General features: G+C 50.5%; 7 protein-coding genes and 1 non-coding gene across 8 annotated transcripts; 4 read left to right on the top strand and 4 right to left on the bottom strand.

The window, feature by feature from the left end:
- Positions 1–194: 194 nt before the first annotated feature.
- FVEG_16677 (hypothetical protein) lies at positions 195–666 on the top strand (the record flags this gene model as incomplete). The annotated part of the gene is made up of 2 exons (XM_018905919.1): positions 195–214; positions 237–666. The coding sequence occupies 2 exons, from the start codon at positions 195–197 to the stop codon at positions 664–666; spliced, it is 450 nt and encodes a 149-aa protein (XP_018756884.1).
- A 385-nt stretch (positions 667–1,051) lies between these two features.
- Positions 1,052–1,167, top strand: FVEG_16676. The gene has a single exon (XR_001989310.1). It is a non-coding gene; the product is annotated as a 5S ribosomal RNA (ribosomal RNA).
- Positions 1,168–1,484: 317 nt separating this feature from the next.
- FVEG_09835 (hypothetical protein) lies at positions 1,485–3,105 on the bottom strand (the record flags this gene model as incomplete). The annotated part of the gene is made up of 4 exons (XM_018898913.1): positions 1,485–1,914; positions 2,025–2,352; positions 2,411–2,595; positions 2,645–3,105. The coding sequence occupies 4 exons, from the start codon at positions 3,103–3,105 to the stop codon at positions 1,485–1,487; spliced, it is 1,404 nt and encodes a 467-aa protein (XP_018756883.1).
- Positions 3,106–5,675: 2,570 nt separating this feature from the next.
- Positions 5,676–8,241, bottom strand: FVEG_09834 (hypothetical protein; the record flags this gene model as incomplete). The annotated part of the gene is made up of 3 exons (XM_018898912.1): positions 5,676–7,919; positions 7,967–8,097; positions 8,149–8,241. 3 exons carry the CDS (start codon positions 8,239–8,241, stop codon positions 5,723–5,725), a joined length of 2,421 nt encoding a protein of 806 aa, XP_018756882.1. The 3' UTR covers positions 5,676–5,722.
- A 200-nt stretch (positions 8,242–8,441) lies between these two features.
- Positions 8,442–9,508, top strand: FVEG_09833 (3-oxoadipate enol-lactonase). Its single transcript, XM_018898911.1, has one exon. The coding sequence runs from the start codon at positions 8,488–8,490 to the stop codon at positions 9,415–9,417; it is 930 nt and encodes a 309-aa protein (XP_018756881.1). The 5' UTR covers positions 8,442–8,487; the 3' UTR covers positions 9,418–9,508.
- Positions 9,509–10,081: 573 nt separating this feature from the next.
- FVEG_09832 (hypothetical protein) lies at positions 10,082–12,484 on the bottom strand (the record flags this gene model as incomplete). The annotated part of the gene is made up of 5 exons (XM_018898910.1): positions 10,082–10,362; positions 10,418–10,615; positions 10,670–10,785; positions 10,841–12,137; positions 12,292–12,484. 5 exons carry the CDS (start codon positions 12,482–12,484, stop codon positions 10,082–10,084), a joined length of 2,085 nt encoding a protein of 694 aa, XP_018756880.1.
- A 674-nt stretch (positions 12,485–13,158) lies between these two features.
- FVEG_09831 (hypothetical protein) lies at positions 13,159–15,151 on the bottom strand (the record flags this gene model as incomplete). Its single annotated transcript, XM_018898909.1, has 6 exons — positions 13,159–13,485; positions 13,539–14,518; positions 14,569–14,652; positions 14,706–14,864; positions 14,972–15,038; positions 15,095–15,151. The coding sequence occupies 6 exons, from the start codon at positions 15,149–15,151 to the stop codon at positions 13,159–13,161; spliced, it is 1,674 nt and encodes a 557-aa protein (XP_018756879.1).
- Positions 15,152–15,863: 712 nt separating this feature from the next.
- Positions 15,864–19,313, top strand: FVEG_09830 (hypothetical protein). Its single transcript, XM_018898908.1, has 5 exons — positions 15,864–18,023; positions 18,074–18,177; positions 18,225–18,301; positions 18,351–18,554; positions 18,630–19,313. The coding sequence occupies exons 1-5, from the start codon at positions 15,910–15,912 to the stop codon at positions 19,101–19,103; spliced, it is 2,973 nt and encodes a 990-aa protein (XP_018756878.1). The 5' UTR covers positions 15,864–15,909; the 3' UTR covers positions 19,104–19,313.
- Positions 19,314–19,815: the final 502 nt, after the last annotated feature.

The raw sequence follows: 19,815 nt of genomic DNA on the forward strand, positions 1-19,815 counted from the left end.
GCCCTAGCCGCCGTACAAAGCATAATCCCGTCTCTCCGTGAAATCACGTCGGACGACCTTGCTGAGAAGTACAACGAAGCCCTAAATCATGTCTACGGCAGATATCTCCGAAATGAGATAGCAGACGAAGACCAAAACGAAGAGAAAGTCAAGCTCTTTTTCAAGAGTCTAGACCTTGAAGAACCAGATTCCGAATGTATCGCGCGTTTTCGAAGTGTATACAAAAGGATATACAGAACGAACCGAGAAGCTACGCCGGGGAGCATCCAGACTCTAAGAAGGCTTCGGGACAATGGCTATCGAACTGCCATTATCACCAATGGCCCGACTGGAAGCCAGATAGAAAAAGCCAAAGCCATTGGTGTATTTGATCTCGTTGAGTGTCTCATCGCATCAGAAGAAGCTGGCCATCCTAAGCCTGACGTCAGGATCTTCCAGTATGCCATGCAAAAGTTGCGAGCAAATACGAAGAACGTGTACATGGTTGGCGATTCTGTCAAGGCAGATGTTAAGGGTGCTCTCGATGCAAATATCACGCCTATCTTGTACTCCCCTTCTTCCAACAAATCGTTGGAAATGTTCTTTGGAAGAGAGGTTTCTGTTATCCGTCATTTCGACCAGCTACCTGTGATTCTGGAGTCCCCATTGGATTCCAGCTGGGAATGAGCTTCCTGACAGTCATCACAGACTTCCGTGGGTCTCAGTGGCCTTCATAGCTTAACCTTGAAAGGAATTATGGAGGATCTTAGCCCCGTATGAGAGGAATATAGCACCATACAGGGTGCTCAGAAAATGTTACATTTTGAGAGATTGCTGTGCATTAGGGAACCATTATTTGCACAAAGACTCGAAACCGGGTAGCATTTTAGTTGTAAATGTAACTGAAGGTTGGCCATTTAGTCGACTGCAGTACATCCACGGTGCATGAATATGAAGCCTGAATCTATCATCTCGCCATGCATGCCAGCATCGGCGCAAGCGTATGGCATGTACTTGAAACTATAGCGAAAGACCATGAATATGACCTGTAATGCGTTGTTCACGGGTACATACGACCATAGGTAGTGGAGAACACGGGATCCCGTCCGCTCTCCCTTAGTTAAGCCACTAACCGGTGGATTAGTAGTTGGGTCGGTGATGACCAGCGAATCCCCGCTGTTGTATGTTTTTGCTGATCTCAGCAGTGTACCCATTTTTATAGAACCTACCTTTAAACAGCCACTACCTTACTTTCTATTACTTTATTCCACCATTCTGAAGACCTTCAGCATATAGGGACTTGGCTAACTTTGGCATCAAGATCTCTACCTACTTCAATACGAGCAACAGTAGCGCAAATTTAATCCCAAAGCTACCAGACAAGGTTTCATGGCCTCGTTTAGACATCTTGTGAAGCGGAAAGGTGGGTATGTCGGTGCTGTTATTATATATGCTATGTCCCTATGGGCCCTCTGTCTCAGATAATTATAGATTGGCCCTGCTTCCTAGATTGTATACCGAAAGAATGTTGCATTATCACCTTTCTCCCGCTCAGCATGCTTTTCGTCTTCGGTATACAAGCTAGGATCCTTATGCGTAGCATCCCGGCGAGCATTCTCACGACGTAGGTAGATAGCCATCCAGATAGACAAGATCAATGCCATCCCCTGGCAGCCTAAGAGAGTACCAAAGCCTGGGAAATATCTTGGGGCATCCTTGGTCAGGAACAGATAGGATGCAATGATGCCGCCCAAGTTGCCACAGCTCACATTCATCGCGATGCCGACGCCTCGCTTGAGTGATCCACCGATGTTGTTGCTGTTCCAGGCAATGCCTTGGGGAACAGATGGGAATATGCCCGAGGCAAGGAGGAAGCAGCCAAAGTAGCGAACTCCAGAATGGCGAACGGCCATGAGGAGAATGAGGCCAAGTCCACTGGTAGGTTGTCAGTACGTAGGTACAAGTATCAATCTCTAAAGGTTACTTGCGCCATGGTGATGAAAACAATCATGAATATTCCTCTCTGCTGGATCTTATCCGCCCACCAGCCAGCCACAACGCACACAAAGCATGCGACCAAATAAGGAGGAGTACTCATAAGCTGGGCAGTTGTACTGGAATACCCGAGGTCGCGAATGATGGTGGGTAGAAAGAGAGAATAGGAGTACACTCCAGTAAATGTGCCAGTTGCGATAAGCATGTGTACCCAGATCTTCCAGTCTTTGAACGCATCCCAGACGTACTTCATTTCAAACTCCTCGGCTAGCCCCGATCGATCAAGCATCAGGCGTTCTTGAATATGTTTCCTCTCTGCGTCTGTTATAAATTTGGCTCGGTCGGGATAATCTGCCATTAGCTTGAATGAGGCCAGTGCTGTAGGTCGCAACTGTTAACATCAATCTCAAGCGGGTATATCAAATGGAACACGTACCAACTGCTACCGTGAGAAGACCTTCGATGATAAAGATCCATTGCCAGCCAGCCAGGCCTGCAAGACCTCGCATCTCCATGATACCACGGGCGAGAAAGCCGCCGAATACACCAGCAGCCGTCGCAGCAGAGAAGAAAATCGCCATTCGAAAGCCGCACTCATGACGACGGTACCACATGGTGATACTGGAAATGTTAGCCCACGATTGGAAAGCCCGATCGACAAGAGACATACTAGTAGGCAATTCCCGGGAACAAGCCACCCTCTGCTAGACCAAGGAAGCTTCGCGCAGCCAACAGACCAGCGTAGTTATGCACTATACCCATCAGGGTGCAGCAAATACCCCATACGACCATCATAGAGGGGATCCATATCCAGGGCCTGAACCGCTTCATACCCATGTTGGATGGGATCTCTGCTATGATGTAGAACGGAAAGAATATGGCGAGTGCATGGTTGTACATTATACCTGACATGTTGAGGTCTAACTCAAGGGTATCCAGACGAGCATTGCCGATGTTGGTGCGGTCGAGGAACGAGAGGAGGTAGAGTAGAGAGACGAATGGGATAATGGACCAGTCGATTTTGCGTATCAGTCTTTTGGTGTCGGCTTCAGTGAAGCCTGCGCCTTCGGCCAAGGACACTTTTGCATTGTCGGTGTTTTCAGCAATGTTGACACTCCCCTTGTCACTCATAGCAGCGGTTTGGTCAGAGACAAATTGGAATAATGGATGTATGGAGTCAAGAAGTGGTTTGGAGGCTGATCTGTACTCTTATGGTGAGTCCTCTTGGGTCGTATTTATACCCCATACAAGGCATGCTTGATCGCAGACATCAAAGCGTTCTCCTCCAGGACTGGAGATCTGTTTCCCACAGTCTAGATCATCTTGATGAGGCTAGACAGCTCTTGGCGATCTGGGGTAATTGCAAAGAGGGGATGTTCTGATTCGCCATAGCTTCAAAGCTTGTATTTAGACTTAAATTAGACTTGTCTTCATCCTGTTTTCCCCGCACGAAGCTAAGTCCAGGTAAAGCAGGTGGAATGTTAACGACTCGCATGCGGGATATTGAGCTTGCCGATCGAGTGAAACACGGCTTGAGAACACGGTTACACGGCCCGAGTACGGTCCGAGGAACGAGGTCATAGCCGGACAGGTCATCTCTGAGCTAAGACAAACTTCTGGCAACTGGTATCAGGGTGTTGACGTCACTCAAGGCTAAAGAATCACGGTATGAATCTACGTATGATGAACATGTGTCTCAGGTTGTGGTCTATCTCAAGATTTAGAAGTATCTTCGAATTTAATACAAATACACAAGATCCGAAGTTCAGTCGATATACAGGTAAAGGTGTAGTTCTTGAAGATGTTATAAGCTTTTACTCTTACTTGACCTCGTAGCTGATTCTGCATGCTGATAGGTTATTTTTTACCCTGGCTCAGTAAGGGAAGAAAACTCAAGACCTTAGTCCTAAGTGATGAAAAGATTTAGCTATATTTATTCTAAGCTTAGAGGACTCTTAGCCAAGTTTATTGTGATATCTTATATTAAAGTCTGATATCTTCTCTGTATATGGAGTCTTATTTAGCTACCAGAGCCTGATCTAGGGTTACCACCCTGCACAGTCTGGTATTTTCTTACTTCCTGAGAACTAAAGAAAAATCATTATCCCGCCTATTAAGAGTTTCGTTAGAATTTATTGGCAGTATAACGATGCAATCCGCGGATCGCTCAATATAGTAGTGCAGCAGGACCTGAACGCTGTATTACTAAGATAATCATCTTATAACGCATATTAATCTCCCTCGCTTAAATGATGACATTTTTAATAGCCCCGATCTCAACATCAGAAACCGGTTATTTCCTTATAGCTCAAAGGCTCTAGTGCCTATAAGGTCACCATACAAACAAACTGAGGCGTCATCTAAGTGAACTTTGGCCGCTTCCGTATCTGAGGTGTAGTAGTAGTCGTGGTAGGGAATGAGGAAGACCGTTTCGTTGCACAATTCTCATCAGATGTCCCTGCAGTGGCTTTGGACTTGCTTGCCAGTTTCCTCTCCATTATGCTCCTCACTCTATCCCAGGCTTCCTTCTGTCTCACTACACGTGGAAGTGTTTCTTGTACGCCAGATAGGGGCGAAACATTACCCGCAGCCAGTCGCTTCATCTTCTCCAGGTCTTGGCTCCTGAGCTAAGAAACCTCTACGTCTTCTTGGAGAAACATCATCGTGATTTCTGCTATCTCATCAGCTGCGATGAGTGGTCTCGTAGAAGGTGTATCAGTCATTCGCATCCATTCAATCAGGGAGTACTTTTCGCTGAAGTGCCAGTCAATTGTATAGTGAAAGCTTCATTCAGGCTGTGTGCTCTCTCTAGGAGGTACCGCGCCATATCTGAAGACGGCACTGCTGACATGTATTTTTGAAGGGCGGGATATTTCACGCGGATGTCCTGAAGCAAAGGCCGACAGGCCGCGTGGTATAGAGCCGGATGGACGGTTTCGGCGATATGTTTCCTGCATATTTTATCGCTGCCTGTTTAGAAACTACTCTGTGTAGCACCTCTCAGACGCGGAGATTAGTAAACCATGTATGTAGTCTGTGTTCTCGAAGATAAACTTTCGTGACTCGATGCAAGCCTAGCACAATGGCATAAGCCAAGCCCAAAGAGGGGTTGCCAAAGCATTTCTCACATGAGCGGCAATCTCTGCGACACGATTCCCTTCGAAACCAGAAAGGGCTCGATCTTGGACTTCTAGGAATCAGCTGGAGGTTCACCAGGTTTGCTACCGTAATCTCCAATGAACAGCCAGTCAGATCACCGTAGTAGGCGTGAGCCAGAGCCATGCCGATGCTCATCTCCAGGGTCCGGGGTTTTGCGCAGAAGTCTGTACCAAGTCGAATCCAAAGAAGTGAGAGAATGGCATGGCTATTGAAAGCTGTATCATCAATTCGCATAAACCTTTGCTCCCATATGCCGGGGATTGAAAGCAAGTCATAGACTGTACTATGCATGAATATGACACCTGAATCTATCATCTCATCATGCTTAGCAAATTATGCAGGAAGTAGATACTTTCACCTACAGAGGTATCCATAGAACATTCTCAGCAGACCTTGTTGCTGACATTAGCAGAATTTGAAGCCGATGTATCAAAGGCTCTGCTTGGCAACGCAAACGTCAACTCACAAGTTGTCGATGTCGGCTTTGGGGGTGACCACGCCGAACATCAACAGGTTCAACATCTTCTACTTTAACTAAATCAGACCCCTTGGATCAATCATTACATCTACCGTAAGTACATATCATCGTCTAGTAATTCGTCCTACTCTGATCCCCATACCCCTCCATCAAAAACTCCATATCATGCCATCCCGTCATCTCCATCTCACTCCCCGGCACATACTGCGCCCAAGATCCCTCAGCCATCCCATACCCCGGAAACGGCAAAAAGTCCAACAATCCCTCCATCGATCCCAATGTAACCCCTTGACCCTGCACTTGTTCAGCTGACCAACCAGCTGGACACGGCAGATTGTTCATGTTGATCCCTTGCGGGGGTAGATTTGCTATACCCGGAGGATCAGTCGGATTGTTGGCGCACTCTGAGAATGTATCAACCACTTGAGCTAGTCGCTTCATTGAGCCGCACTTATCCGTGTGGTTGATGACGTTTCGTAAGGTTGCGACGAGGCGGCGGACTTTGCTCTGGAGCATTACTTCATCTGGTCCGATACTCTCTGCGCCTTCGCCAGGACGTAATCGTAATAACCTTAGGATGAGGATCATGGCAGAGCAGTAAGCGTAAAAGATATCAAGGCCAGAAAGACCGTTAATGACATCAAAGTGGTCGAGGAGTATCATCAGGTAACTCAGTTGACACGCATGCTTGACGCATAAGGCTGCATGTGCAGGAACCGGATTTTTTGGTGCGTCTTCTTTCCGTGCTGCTGCAACGTCGCGAAGCAGAAGTGGGCGTGTAGCCACGATGGCGATGTAATGAAAGTGAATATGCAGAAGCAACACGGCGCGAAGTTGAGCTCGTGTTTTCCATGCCAACGATACCTTTAGTTCCTCCATATCAACAGCCCCTTCATGATCGATAGACTCCAGAGCCGGTCCCTCCAGTTTGATCCACGCAACATCGAGACCAGGTGCTTTTCCAATATCTCTCTTCCAACCATTTAACGCAGTCAGGATCTCATCAAGCGTCGGCCCTGAACTTTGACTTATACCAACATGCAAGAGTCTTTTCCGCGCAAGAATGGCTTGAAGTTTGACAGACCACGATACGAGTCTGGCATCAGTCCCTATACCTCCTTCAACAAAGCCTTCCCGTGGTGGAACGACTTCGACGTCGAGTTCTTGAAGGCCACTGGGTCGACCGAGACTTGAAGCGAGGAACTGCTCGAAAGAATAGAGTGTGCAAAAGACCCATTTCCGAACTTCTCGTTCCAAAGGTCTGAATGAGGCACTCATGTCTGAGCGATGGAGACCAAGCGCGAAAGACATCCGAGTGGCTGTTCCGGCAATGTTCCACGCAGCATTTCTTTCATTATTGTTGTGCAAAAACAATGAAAGAAGGAGTAAAACTCGAACATTCGTAAGTGAACACTTGGAGATGAACTGAGGAAGTAGACCTCTAGCAACTGCGATAGATCGCCTTCGAAGAGCAGAATGATCAACGTTGGGTATCGACCTATCAGCGATAGAGCCAAATACCACAATCATATGAAGACAACCTATCCATCCCCAGTCCGGTAATCTAAGTGGTCTTGATGGAAGCCGAGTATTGCTGCGAGCTTCGACGATGAAGCTTTCGTACTCTTCCTCAAAGGTCGCTCTATGAAAGAGAGGAAAGTCATCGTGAACGTTCTTGAAGTATGACTGTATAAGGAGATCAAGGACTTCGTTTGAAGGAAATTGGCCGAGGATTTCATTCATATCTGCTGTCGGGAGACGTGTAAAGTCTCGTGCGATAGCTGAGGTGATTGCTCCAGGGGATGGTCCATCTTGAGGTGTTGCTGCAGTCCGCGGCGGTTGGTCATCTTCGTCTTGGCCATCGGCTTCTAAAAGCCGACTTGTGTTATCCTGCGTAAATTTAGTGACTCCTTCACTACCAGGAGACGGATAAGGACTGTTATTAGAGTCAACAAGATTCCGAAGTTGGTTCCAGAAGTTGAGAGTCCCTGAAGGTCCGATATAGTGCTCATGCCCAGAGTTATCCTTCACAAGCGACGATTGCGGCTCCTCACTATGCGACTTTGAACTCCTCGGCGAAGTATCACCCTTCGAATCCGCCGTGATGACATCCGGCCCCGTACTCGGAGTCCGTTCTTTACTTGAAGGATTCTGCACCAGATCCTCAACTCTCATGTGTTTTCTGTTGGGATCAGAGATGTCAGGCATCTTATACCCCATCTTCTGACCCAATTGTGCAAGATCACTAACATGATCGAGAGTCTCGTTCGGAAAAGCACCTCTAACAATAGCTTCGAGACATCGATACCTAATTTGTCAACGACGTTACACAAGATATGCAGAAGTGAGACAGACCTATCGCTCAAATCATCCACACTCCCGTAGAAGCGCGTCTTTCGTGGCGCCGTATACGAGCAAGTGACGTTATGTTCAAGGCAATTCACACAGCCTGCGCCCGAAGGATCAGGTACACATTTACACCTCCTCTACACCAAGTCAACACCACTCAACCCCCAATCCTCCACCACTTTACTCACCTTTCGACAACGATCACAGCTCTGAGCATTGCGTTTACGAGATTCGTCAGGGATGCGCCGCAGACGACGCTTCGCATGCGCAGATTCAGACATGGTTTAATAGGAACGGGGAAGGGAAATGGACTCATCGAATCGATGCTTCCCGGATCTGGGGTTCCTTTTCCCGCGGGGCGGATGCATGCTTCCGGGGGGGATACGTAGATGGCGTGGGAATAAGACGCTAATGGAATGTTGAGCTGAAGGTTTGGGGATGGAGAAACTAAAGACCGCTGGTTACCCTACGCCTTGAGGTTGGAACAACATGACGACCTCTCTATCAGTACAACGTTGGCATTTGGCATGTTTCATCGTTTTATCAATCCGTCGTTTACCTACCATGAAAGTCGTCTTATCACGAGGAATAACCTCAGGATGGCTAGTTCTCTGACACTCCCGGATTCCAGAACGTTGGCCTACGCTTTGAACTCCTCACCAAAAGAAGGACCCCTCATCATCCTGTCAAACTCCCTTACTGCACCTCTTTCAGTATGGGATCACGTCGTCAAGGTCCTCAACAGCAATGGTTATCGCACTCTACGCTATGATCAACCCGGTCACGGCGGATCATCCGCACCAAAAGACCTAAGCCCTACGTTTGACTCTATGGCTGAAGACGTCCATCATCTTCTCAAGAAGCTGGATATCAACAAGGTCTACTCATGGATCGGAGTATCAATGGGTGCATCAGCAGGTGTATACTTCACCACCAAATATCCCAACGTCGTAAGCAAGCTCGCCATCTGCGACACCATCTCCTCATCGCCCATCAACGCCGGCACAGAAGATGCCTTTGGGCCTCGAGTCGCAGCAGCACGAGAAGCAGGTAATCTCGACGCAACGATCCAAAGCACTCTAGAGCGATGGTTTGGCAAAGAGTGGCTCGAGAACAACCCCCAGGAAACACAGCGTATGCGAACTGTCATGTCTGGAACTACGATCGATGGTTTCGAAGCATGTTGTAACGCACTGAGAAGCGAGACTTTTGATCTTCGACCGAGGTTTGCCAAGATTGGTTCGAGTGTTGATGATGCCGTTTGTATCGTTGGCGAGAAGGATGCGAATCTACCAGAGACTATGAAGGAGATGAGAGATAAGATCCAAGAGGGGTTTGAGGCAGCGGGTAAGACCAACAAGATTGGCTTGGTGATTATCAAGAATGCCGGCCATGTATCGTTTGTAGATGGTTTCGAGCAGTTCACCGCTGAAGTGCTGAAGTGGTTGAAAGCTTGATTACGCGTATCATTCCCTACACCAGGAATCGTATAATCAGACGAGTCTCACTCTTCAATACAAGGATCATGTCGTATCAGTTCAACTCCCGCTCAGTAAGCCGAGGCTATCACCAAGACGCTCCCCAACCCCGCACCACGAAATGTCGGTATTTCTTTCGCCAATGACACTTTTTCCAAGGTAAGTTTTGCATGCAAAGCAACAATCTGATGTAAGATAGGTAATTCGGGGAACTTAACTAGATCATCACCTCGAGAAAAACATATCACAAGATCCTAGTCGATAGCATCGGCGAACGTTAAAGGTGGAGTAGTGCCGAGACTAACCATTCACCCCCGACTCGCCGATCGGATATTCAGCCACCAAATTCTGTTGTGCATGATGCACTTGAAGTGTTGGCCGATGGTGCAGATGCGAAGCCATGGGCTTGCATGAAATTTCGATAGTTTGACAAAATCAAGAAAACTTCGCCGAGTTTTATTGAAAGCCACTTTTGACGGTGTGACAGAGTGATAGGTAATTAGATTGTCGTGTATCCTAGTCAAAATCACTGTGACGCAACATCGGTAAGAAGGACAATTTACGTACGTATGATTCAGTTGGTCATTACTCATTATGATAGAAAAGACTGCACTCTAACATCCAATAAAACTCTCCAACTTTTTTAAGATTCACCCCTCGGGACTGTCGTGATGGGTGGTTCAAGAACAACCGTTTTTCCATGCTTGATCAGCTCTGTAGCCTGCATAAAGAACGAATCAATCCTCAGAATAACAGGCCGCAAGAATACCCTGGCCGCTATATCATCCGTAGCACCGAGTTTCTGCAGCGACTGATGAAACTTCTCCAACAACCGATAAGCAACCTCGATATCTCGCGGATCACTCGCCAGCAAGAAGAGATAGATGAGAAAGTTTCCGCACAGGATAAGCTGCGTTCGGGCAACTGTATTGCATTAGTTACATGTTTCAGAGTGACATTCTTTGATCGGCAAACTTACATCTTCCCCAGAAGCTCGTTAGTTCCTCCTCGGTGATGTACGCCATGAATGTCGTGAAGAGCTCGAACTCTGCTAGTGCGGTGGAGAGCCATCGCTGAAGATTAGAGCCCGGGGTGACCTTTGCGGCTCTTGTGGCTGGGAACATGAGACCCCGGAAGAGCAGCACCTGCGTAGCGAAGAAGGATATGTGAAGAGGTCCTAGTTCATGTTTAGACGTCGGCGAATTCTAAAGATGCTTGCTAAATTACATACCGTTGTGGGCGTATGGTCTCACGGCGAGACAGCTCGGGATGAGACTGGGCCATTCCTTGAGGGTGTCTCGGATGGGAATCAGTTGCGTACGCGTCTGCTGAGTTGACCGTACACCGCTGCATCATGTAAGTCGCTGTCACATTTACTATGCCGATGGTTGGGTCAACTTACAAGCTGCAGTCAAGGATGGCGCGCATCTCGCGAGACACAGTGATCATTTCAAGGAAGCGTGCACCGTCGGACACGCGGAACGTGGCATCCTCAATATCGATCATATACCGAAGGTCGTCAGGGACATCCTCGCCAGACCGCAGATCATCCATGTCCGGGGGTGGAGTCGTGAAGGACTCGTAGCTTATATGCGGGGGGTTACCGTGGCTTACAGCTGCCCAGCAATCCGTGTAAAACACCGCCCACCAGAGCTTCTTGCGTAACCTCTTCTCCCACGGTGCAATGTTCCACTTGTCAGGGTCTTGGTGCAGACCGAGCATCTGCGCTATCGCTGTGGCTTGACAGGCCATCACCCAGATATACGGTGTCTCAACACTATCAATGTCTGGGGGTACCATGTGCATCAGCAGCAGGGCTGACATTAGTCTCGAAAGGTTAGGAGCTTCGAGTTCACGCCTCAACGCTTCTTGGGCGTGATTGGTCAGTTCATGCTGCTCGAACGGACAAGGGATTCTCGCGAGGGTTGCATCTTGCTTCCAGAACACACACGCCAAGGCGTAAACGGCGCCCCGTAGCGACGTGGGTATGTCTAGCTTGGCGGTCGCGTATTGCCGAAGGAAGCGAGTCTTGTGGATGACGGGCAATCCTACGTGGACGTGCCGGAAATAGAGGCGGACGAGGGCCGGGCCGTGGGGCCAGACGATGCGCTCTATCGCATCGGACGCCATCTGCCTAGCCTCATTCCTGTGTTCGGGGAACTCATCCAGCAGCAGCAGGAAGTGCATCGGGTAATCATCCACATCAGGCCCGCCATGGTAGACCTGCACAAAGTTGGCGTCAATGCCCTCGCGCTCGCTGAGGAGCACGGATCTGAAGGCGTCGAGGAAGTAAGGGTCCTGCTCCGAGCCTAACGCCATGGCGTGCGCCGTACGGCCTGGGACATCTTCAAGAGCGTAGGCGACTTCTTGATTGGGCTCGAGGCGCGGTGGATCTAGGCTGATGCTTCGATCCAGGGAACCTTCTCCAGGAACTGGCAAGGGATGGCGCACGAGGCCGTTGTGGACAACGGCTGCGGACTCGGATCTGTGCCGAGTAGCTTCAGATGGCGCCGAGGGTGAGATGGCCGATGTGCCAGATGCAGAGACAGAAGCAGATGCAGACGCCGGGCTTAGTGCATCGTGGCTTCTGGAGGACTCTGGTCCAGGTCCAGGGCCAGGGCCGGATGTAGGCCGGTGGGCTAGAGGGTCAGTGTCGGAGAGGGACTGGCACACCAAGCCTCTACTTTTACAGAAGAGGCCTGTATTACAGATCGATGCAACGGTCAGTATAAGCAATTGACGAATGACTAGCGGGAAGTGTCAAGTGGAGTGACAGTGAGTGACAGTAACAGTAACAGTGAACCACTGGACTGGTAGTGAGTGGGTGGGAATCTGGGGGGGGGGGCGCCTCACAAGGGGGTTCAGAGGTGATGACACACGCAGTTTTGCGACGTCGGCAGGCGTCGCAGGGTCTGTTTTTGCGGCTCCGTGGCTGGCGGGCTTTACCAAAGTTACTGCGAATGCTGAACTTGCGGGGCGTAGCAGTAGACGAGGAAGAGGTTGCCCGCTCCCGATCATCGCTAGCCTCAGCCTGCGAGTGATCCATTGGATTGGATTGGATCTGATCTGACTGATCTGATACTTTACTTTTCCGGAGGAGGCGGGCCAGGTACCCGTTAACGGCAATACGCTCCACGGGGCGCGCGTGTTTCGATTCGAGGGAGAGTGTGTGAATGAACAAACGAGCCAGGCTGCGGGAACGAAGGAGGGAGGAAAAGAGGCGAAGGAGATGTCGGCGAAAATCGCGTGATGGGGGGGAGGAGGGAGGGCCGGGAAAGATAAGTTGGCCGACATGGAAGGCTTTGACACTAAAATCACCGGAGTTGGCCGAGTTGAGTTCTTTTTTAGGGGGCGTTTCTGCTTGTGTACTAGTGTCCTCGGAAAATGAGATTAGTGTGAAATTACAGAGGGCACGGGAGCTAAAGAGAAAGAGTGTCAAGCGTGTTCAAGTGCCGTGGTCTTCAGAGCATTATTCGCGTTTTAGCCTGTCATGTCGCGATTTCAAGATGCGATAATTAAAACAAGTGGATGATCTCAGGGTCTACCGAGGTAACGTTGCGAAAATCACAAGATAAAGTGATGAATTTTTAACCAGGAATCCCCGCTATGTCTGATATGGAAAAATGATAATTAAAAATAGTCTCAGTATAGATACGGATAGAGTAGCAGATAACAGGCTTGCAATCTTGAAAAGAAACATGGCCAACGTGAATCTCGTGATCAAACAGACGTGGTCAGGGAGTTGGGGCTCTTGTTTTGCTGATAGGAGTGCTCTTCGGTTGTTCCAGACTCACTCTCGGAGTAAGTCATGTCCCAGCGCTCATCATAAACAGCTTGGACCTCCTTGGCAGTCGTACCATCCTTGATAAAGGTGTCGAACTTCTTATCAGGGACGACCATGTGAAGTGCGTAGTAAACAGCGGCGCTGACGATGAACCCAAAGAGGTAGTTGAGCTGGTAGAGGTTCTTTGCGCCATCTGAAACCTTAGCATTGGGGTTGACAGCAGCGATGAAGCCAGGCATTGTAGGCGCGACACCGACAATCCACTAAACAAACGAGTCAGTTGAGTTTCCGTGCAATAAAACGATGTGGAACTTACCGCGACAAAAGCACGCCAATTGACACCAAAGTTGTACCAGTAAATGCTATCCCTGTTACCCACAAAAAGATCGTCAACATTGACCTTGGCCTTCGCCACCAGGTTATAGTGAGCCACCATGAGGCCAGTCATGGGCGCCAGGAAGACACTGTAGCCCGAGAGAACAGTAAGGAATGTGGTAGCTGTGTTGACGAGACGCCACGGGTTGACGATGGGGCTGAGAAGCGCCATGAGATAGGCACCGCGTCGAATGTTGATGTACTTGGGGAACACGGATGCGAGATCGATACCACCGGCGAGGGCGTTGCCGGGAAGATTGCTGCCGAGCTGGGAGATGGACAGGGCGAGACCGGCGAAGAAGATGGCGGCGCGGGTGCCTGCGGTTGGATCCTTGGCTAGAAGAGCGGCGAGAAGAGTGGGAGGATTCCAGATAGCCTCACCCATGCGCTTCTGCGTCGCGGCAGTGACGAGGATGCCAATGACAGACGCTCCAATACTGTAAAGCGGAAACGCGACCGTCTGTCCCCAGATAGCATCACCCGGCTTCTTCGACAGACGCGCATAATCGTTCTGGTTAAGAATACCCGCCGCAATACCACCAATCGTCGACATGATTCCCGAGATGGTAAGCCACGTAACACTCTGCGGACCACCAGTGACCGGAAGAGGCGTGCTATCCGAAAGGGTATCTCCAAAGCCATCCGATCCCATGGTCGCCAGCGCCCAGATCAGAAGGACCAGGAAGAAGACGAGGGTGACGGAGCTGGCAAAGTAGAAGAACTTTTGTATTCGGTGCGGCTTGATCCAGAGGAACGGGAGCGTGACGATGCAGAAGATGAAGTAGGAGACGAACTGCGCGGACGTCATGCCGGTCGACGCGGGGATCGTGTTGGGGATGTGTTTCTCGAGGTTGGGATCCCATGATAGAAGCATGAGATACGTGCACTGTCCGCCGACCCAAGACTGGAAGCCATACCAGACTTTGTCCATTAGTACAGCCCAGACATCAATGGAGAGAGGGGTGACGTACCGAGGGAGAGAAAGATGCGGTTCCAGATGACGAACTGCGATCCCCAGATTCCCCATACCGCTCGACTAAAGACAGGGAAGCCCACTGCAATGCGTGAGCCAATTGACCCTCGAAGGAATGGGGAGTGGATAACGTACCGTGGTAATAAGCTCCAGCAAGCGAAGCAAGAATCAATGCCGCAGTCGCGAGGATGTTTCCGAGGATGATGGCGATGATGGCCTGCCACCACGTCAAGCCAAGGGGAATCAGCGCGCTGCCCGTCAGATACGTCGCAATGTTGCAGTTGATCAACAGCCCTGTAAGATGTGCCCGTTGGTTAGATGCGCTTATGCAGTGTGATTGAATCCCATCTCGCCAAAAAACAATGATCACCAATAACAGATGGAAAGTGGCTTTGACGTACAGAAGTTGTGGAACGTTAGAAACGTCCATGTTCGTCGCTCGGTCCCAACAGGTCTGACATCTTCATTCTGCGCAGTAGAAAATTAGGGGTGTGTGACGCGTTAGGGAGGTTTTTTTTGCGTACGATGAAGCGCGAGCCACGCGGTAGTTCAATGCGCTTGACGAGATTCGCAACGGCCATTGTTGAGACAAACGCAAGATGCGAATAGCTTCAAGATTAATATTCCCCGAAGCCTCCGGATCGATAGTGTGTGCAGTAGCTTGAGGGGGCTGCTGCTGCTGCTGTCACTGCGGGAGAGAATTTTAGGGGAGGGAGGACAGAAACTATAAGGGTCCGGGTCCGGGTCCGGGGGGGGCAGCAGTTCGTTGGCGTGATCTGGTATCCGTACAAAAGTTTAATCATCAGCCTTATCTTGTGATTGAACGAGCCACAGACAGACAGACAAACTGGAATTCGGAGCAGAGAAAGAGAGATACGTGCCCCGGATTGAGGCGTCGGCCAAGAGACAATCTGCACGACATTGATTGTCCAATGATAAGCAGATCGGCAGTTCAGGGCAGATACGATTGGATGCTGGAAGGAGAAGACGTTCCGCTGCAGTTCGGGCAAGTTTTCTGTTCTATGTCTCCTCTTTTCTCTTCTGGCGTCGGCCAACTTGCTCCATCCGATTTCCTCGCCGCCCGCCCCCCTCTCGCATGATCCAGTCTCAGCGAGGAAAACATTGGAGAGGAGTTATTTTTCTTACTCACTAATGACTCTAGAAAAAACAAATGCAACAATAAACTACGCACTATGGATGATATGACCTCTGACTTATAAAGATCTGGTGATACCTCTTCTCCCCTCTCCCGCTCTACCGCCCCCACCGTAATATTATGCTTTCAGGCACCTCCAGGGTATCATCCTCCCAACCAACAGCACACTTCTCTACCGCCAACATGTCCCTGTACCGAATCGGAGTTGACGTCGGCGGTACCAACACGGACGCGGCCATTCTCGACATCCGAGCTGCTGCCACATCAACCCCTGGCCGTGGCGTCCTCGCCTCCCACAAGGCCTCTACCACGCGAGACATAACCAGCGGTATCGAAGCTGCCATAAGAGCTGTCCTGCGCGACTCTGCCGTTGACCAGAGCGGTGTTCTCAGTGTTACTATCGGCACAACGCACTTTATCAACGCGCTTGTGGAGGCTGATGCGCGGCGGTTAGATCGTGTCGCCGTTGTGAGGCTGTGCGGCCCGTTTACTAGACAATTACCACCGTTTTCGGATTTCCCCGTTGGATTGAGGAGTATTCTCGACGGAGGGGTTTATTACCTCGATGGAGGGCTTGAGATTGACGGCAGAGAAATTGAGCCGTTGAACCATGAGCAGATTAGACGGACGGCGCGTGATGTCGTCGCAAAGGGTATCAACGTTGTCGCTCTGGTCGGTGTCTTCTCACCACTTGACCACGACGGCAAACACGAGGAAGAATGCAGACGGATTCTTCTCCAAGAAGCACCATCTCTCCAGGTCGTGTGCTCCCACGACATCGGCCCAACAGGCTTCCTAGAACGAGAAAATGCCACCATTCTCAACGCCTCAATCCTCCGAACAGGACACCGCGTGAAGAAAGGGTTCAAGCGCGCCATGCACAGGCTACAACTCACATGTCCGCTCTTTCTATCACAAAACGACGGCACGCTTATCGATGCCGATACAGCAGCCGAATTCCCCATCAAGACGTTTGCAAGCGGTCCTACGAACAGTATGACTGGCGCTGCGTACCTGGCTGGCCTGGATCACAAGCGTGAGAGTGTCGCGGATGATGAGGAGCCGCAGGTTTTGGTCGTGGATATCGGTGGGACGACGACTGATGTGTGCGCACTTCTTCCATCGGGTTTTCCGCGACAGGCACCTGGTTTCGTTGAGGTCGGCGGCGTGCGCACTGCGTTCTCGATGCCGGAGGTTGTGTCAATTGGTCTTGGTGGCGGAAGCAAAGTGCAGGTTGACCCTACCACGCAAAGCGTCACTGTCGGTCCAGGATCAGTTGGGCATTTACTCCAGCAAGAAGCGAAAGTCTTTGGCGGCAAGACGTTAACGGCGAGTGATATCGTCGTCGCGCTAGGTAAAGCCAAACTCGGTGATCCTGAACTCGTCAAAGACGTCCCCGCGCCCATCATCGAAAGCGGTCGCAAAGAGCTCAAGAAAATGCTCGAGAGCGTTGTCGAACAAATGAAAGTATCCTCCGCCCCCGTCCATGTCCTCCTCGTCGGCGGCGGTGCAGTGCTCGTGACCGAAGACCTCGCCGGCGTGGACAAGTGCATAGTACCCATCCACCAAGGCGCCGCCAACGCCGTCGGCGCTGCAATCGCCAAAGTATCCGGCGAGATCGACGTCGTCGAAATCCCCGAGGGACGCTCCGAAAAGACCATTGTTGACGCTGCGTGCGCCAAAGCGATCGACATGGCCATCTCCAAGGGCGCAGCGGCAAACGACGTCAAGATTGTCGAGATCACCAAGACGCCGCTGCAGTACATGTCTAATGGCGCGATGAGACTGCAGGTTCGTGCGGTGGGACATCTTGCCATCCCCGAGGAACTCACGCCGCCGCCTTCTCCGCCTGTGATAAGCGTGCATGAAACAGAGGACGATGAGGGTGAGAAGGTCAGCGTTCCTGATGCGCTTACACCGACGTACAAGCCCTCTCTGCACGTTGATCTCGATGCGTATCGTCCTGATGTCCAAAATGGAACGTGGTATCTTTCTGAAGTTGATCTTGAGATGATCGCGACAGGATGTGGAGTTCTCGGCACAGGTGGTGGAGGCCCGACACATCATGAGTACCTCAAGGGTCTAGATGCGCTGCGGAATAATCCCAAGGGGAGATTGAGGGTCATTTCACCGAAGGCGCTGAAGGACGATGCGATGATCTGCTTTGGATCGTGGTATGGCAGTCCGAGTGTGATTAATGAGCGGATCGCGGGGGGGAATGAGATTGTTACTGGTATCAATGCTGTGAACAAGGTTGTTGGGAACAAGACCTTTGATGGCATGTACATTGATGAGATGTAAGTCAAGTTAAATCCTGTGTCTGAAAAATGAGGACTAACAAAGACAGTGGTGGTGGAAATGGTATGAGTGCTTTCCCGCCGGCTGTTCACTTCGACGTCCCTGTCGTTGATGGCGATGCCATGGGTCGAGCTTATCCAACAATGTATCACGGTACGTTTCCCAACACTCATCCAATTGACTCAATCTAACTTTTATAGCTACGTTCAGTGTATACGGCCACTCTCTCACACCCTGCGTCCTCTCGGACGCCCGTGGAAACACCAGTGTCGTCATGGTAAGCATCACCACCCATGAATCTCTTCACAATCAACTAACAACAACAGAGCACCGATAACCCCATCCGTCTGGAGAGTCTCCTTCGAACAACAGTAATTGAGCTCGGTCTCGGCTGCGCAGTCTGCGCCAATCCCCTCCCCGGCTCCGTGATCAAGTCCCACGGCGTTCCCAACACTGTATCTCAAGCGTGGTATCTCGGCCGTGCGGTGCACAACGCTCGTCGCAAAAAGACCAGCTACGTTGACGCAATTGTAAGTTTTCCTTTTGTTCTGAGTATCTCATCAATTGAGCGCCTCCGTTGAATTGATTCCCCGCTAACTGGTTAGTTTGACGTCTGCGCTGGAAAGCTCCTCTTCACCGGCAAGATCATCGATGTCCGTCGCTACATCGGCGGCGGCTACACAATGGGCTCCGTCGTCATCGCGCCCCTGGGCGAAGACGAGCGCGAATCCCACAACCAAGACGTCCCCAGCGACCGCCACATGGTGATCCCCTTCCAGAACGAGTACCTCTACGCAGCCCTCTGCGACGCCGACGGCTCAGAAGCTTCACAGCAGGTCGTATGCACTGTTCCCGACCTAATCTCCATTCTGGGCCAAGACGGTGAGGGCATTGGATCTCAGGACTTGAGGTACGGACTGCGCGTTAATGTTATTGCGCTGCCGGCGCATCCGCTGTGGAAGACGGATAAGGGGATGAAGGTTGGTGGGCCTGAGGGGTTTGGGTTGAAGATTCCGTATACGGGGGTTGATAATGATTTTGTGGAGGGGAGGAGTGTGATTGAGGAGTTTGGGGCATAGCGAGTGAGCGTGATGGTGAGATTTTGATTGAGCTTTGTGAGAAGCATACGAGGAGTTTGGCGTTGAAGCATTGCATGACATTGCATGAGAACGAGCGATGAGGGCTCGTCTACGAGATTAATACGGATAGCATTTATGATTGTAATGACGAAATCGACATCTATGATTGAGATGACGTGGCAGTCAATGAGATGCAGCTTTTGTGATGAGGCTCAACAGAACCATGCTTGTAGAGGAAGCGTCGGCATGTTCCAGCGACATGCGGCACGGCACGCCAAGCGCAATTGTCTTGGGTCTATTGACTACATCATCGTTGACTACCAAAAGCTCTCAGTTGGAGGTATAATGATTCCAAGTTTTGTTCTGTATTTCATGGTTGGTAATCTGCGAGAACTCACGATTCATTCCCAAGCCTCATGCTAGACACAGTGCGCCGACCAACAAAATGAAGCTGCGGAGGATTTCGGATACTGCAAAGCCATCCCGCGACGGGGAATTTGATCCAGGTGCATAGACAGATCGGCATTGGCAGCAGAGTATCTGATCGAAATTTCGGATACAGAAGAATGCGGAAGGGAGTTAGTTGCCTCAGCTCATGTCTGACTCAAGAAACGCGACGCGATCGCAGCGCGCCTCTGAGGTGTAGGGTACTCAACCAGCCGTCGACGCCCTGTAGCAGCTCACATTTATCCAGGTGACGAAAGCTGGTTGA

This window comes from Fusarium verticillioides, chromosome 1 (assembly GCF_000149555.1).
Source record: "Fusarium verticillioides 7600 chromosome 1, whole genome shotgun sequence".
In the NCBI taxonomy this organism is placed as follows: domain Eukaryota; kingdom Fungi; phylum Ascomycota; class Sordariomycetes; order Hypocreales; family Nectriaceae; genus Fusarium; species Fusarium verticillioides.

What these genes read in the sequence shown, in the direction of transcription:
- FVEG_09833 (XM_018898911.1), top strand. Translation starts at nt 8,488, where the DNA reads ATGTTTCATCGTTTTATCAATCCGTCGTTTACCTACCATGAAAGTCGT.
- FVEG_09830 (XM_018898908.1), top strand. Translation starts at nt 15,910, where the DNA reads ATGTCCCTGTACCGAATCGGAGTTGACGTCGGCGGTACCAACACGGAC. An exon ending in TTATCCAACAATGTATCACG is followed by an intron (nt 18,178 to 18,224) that starts GTACGTTTCCCA and finishes TAACTTTTATAG; the next exon opens with CTACGTTCAGTGTATACGGC. An exon ending in CCAGCTACGTTGACGCAATT is followed by an intron (nt 18,555 to 18,629) that starts GTAAGTTTTCCT and finishes CTAACTGGTTAG; the next exon opens with TTTGACGTCTGCGCTGGAAA.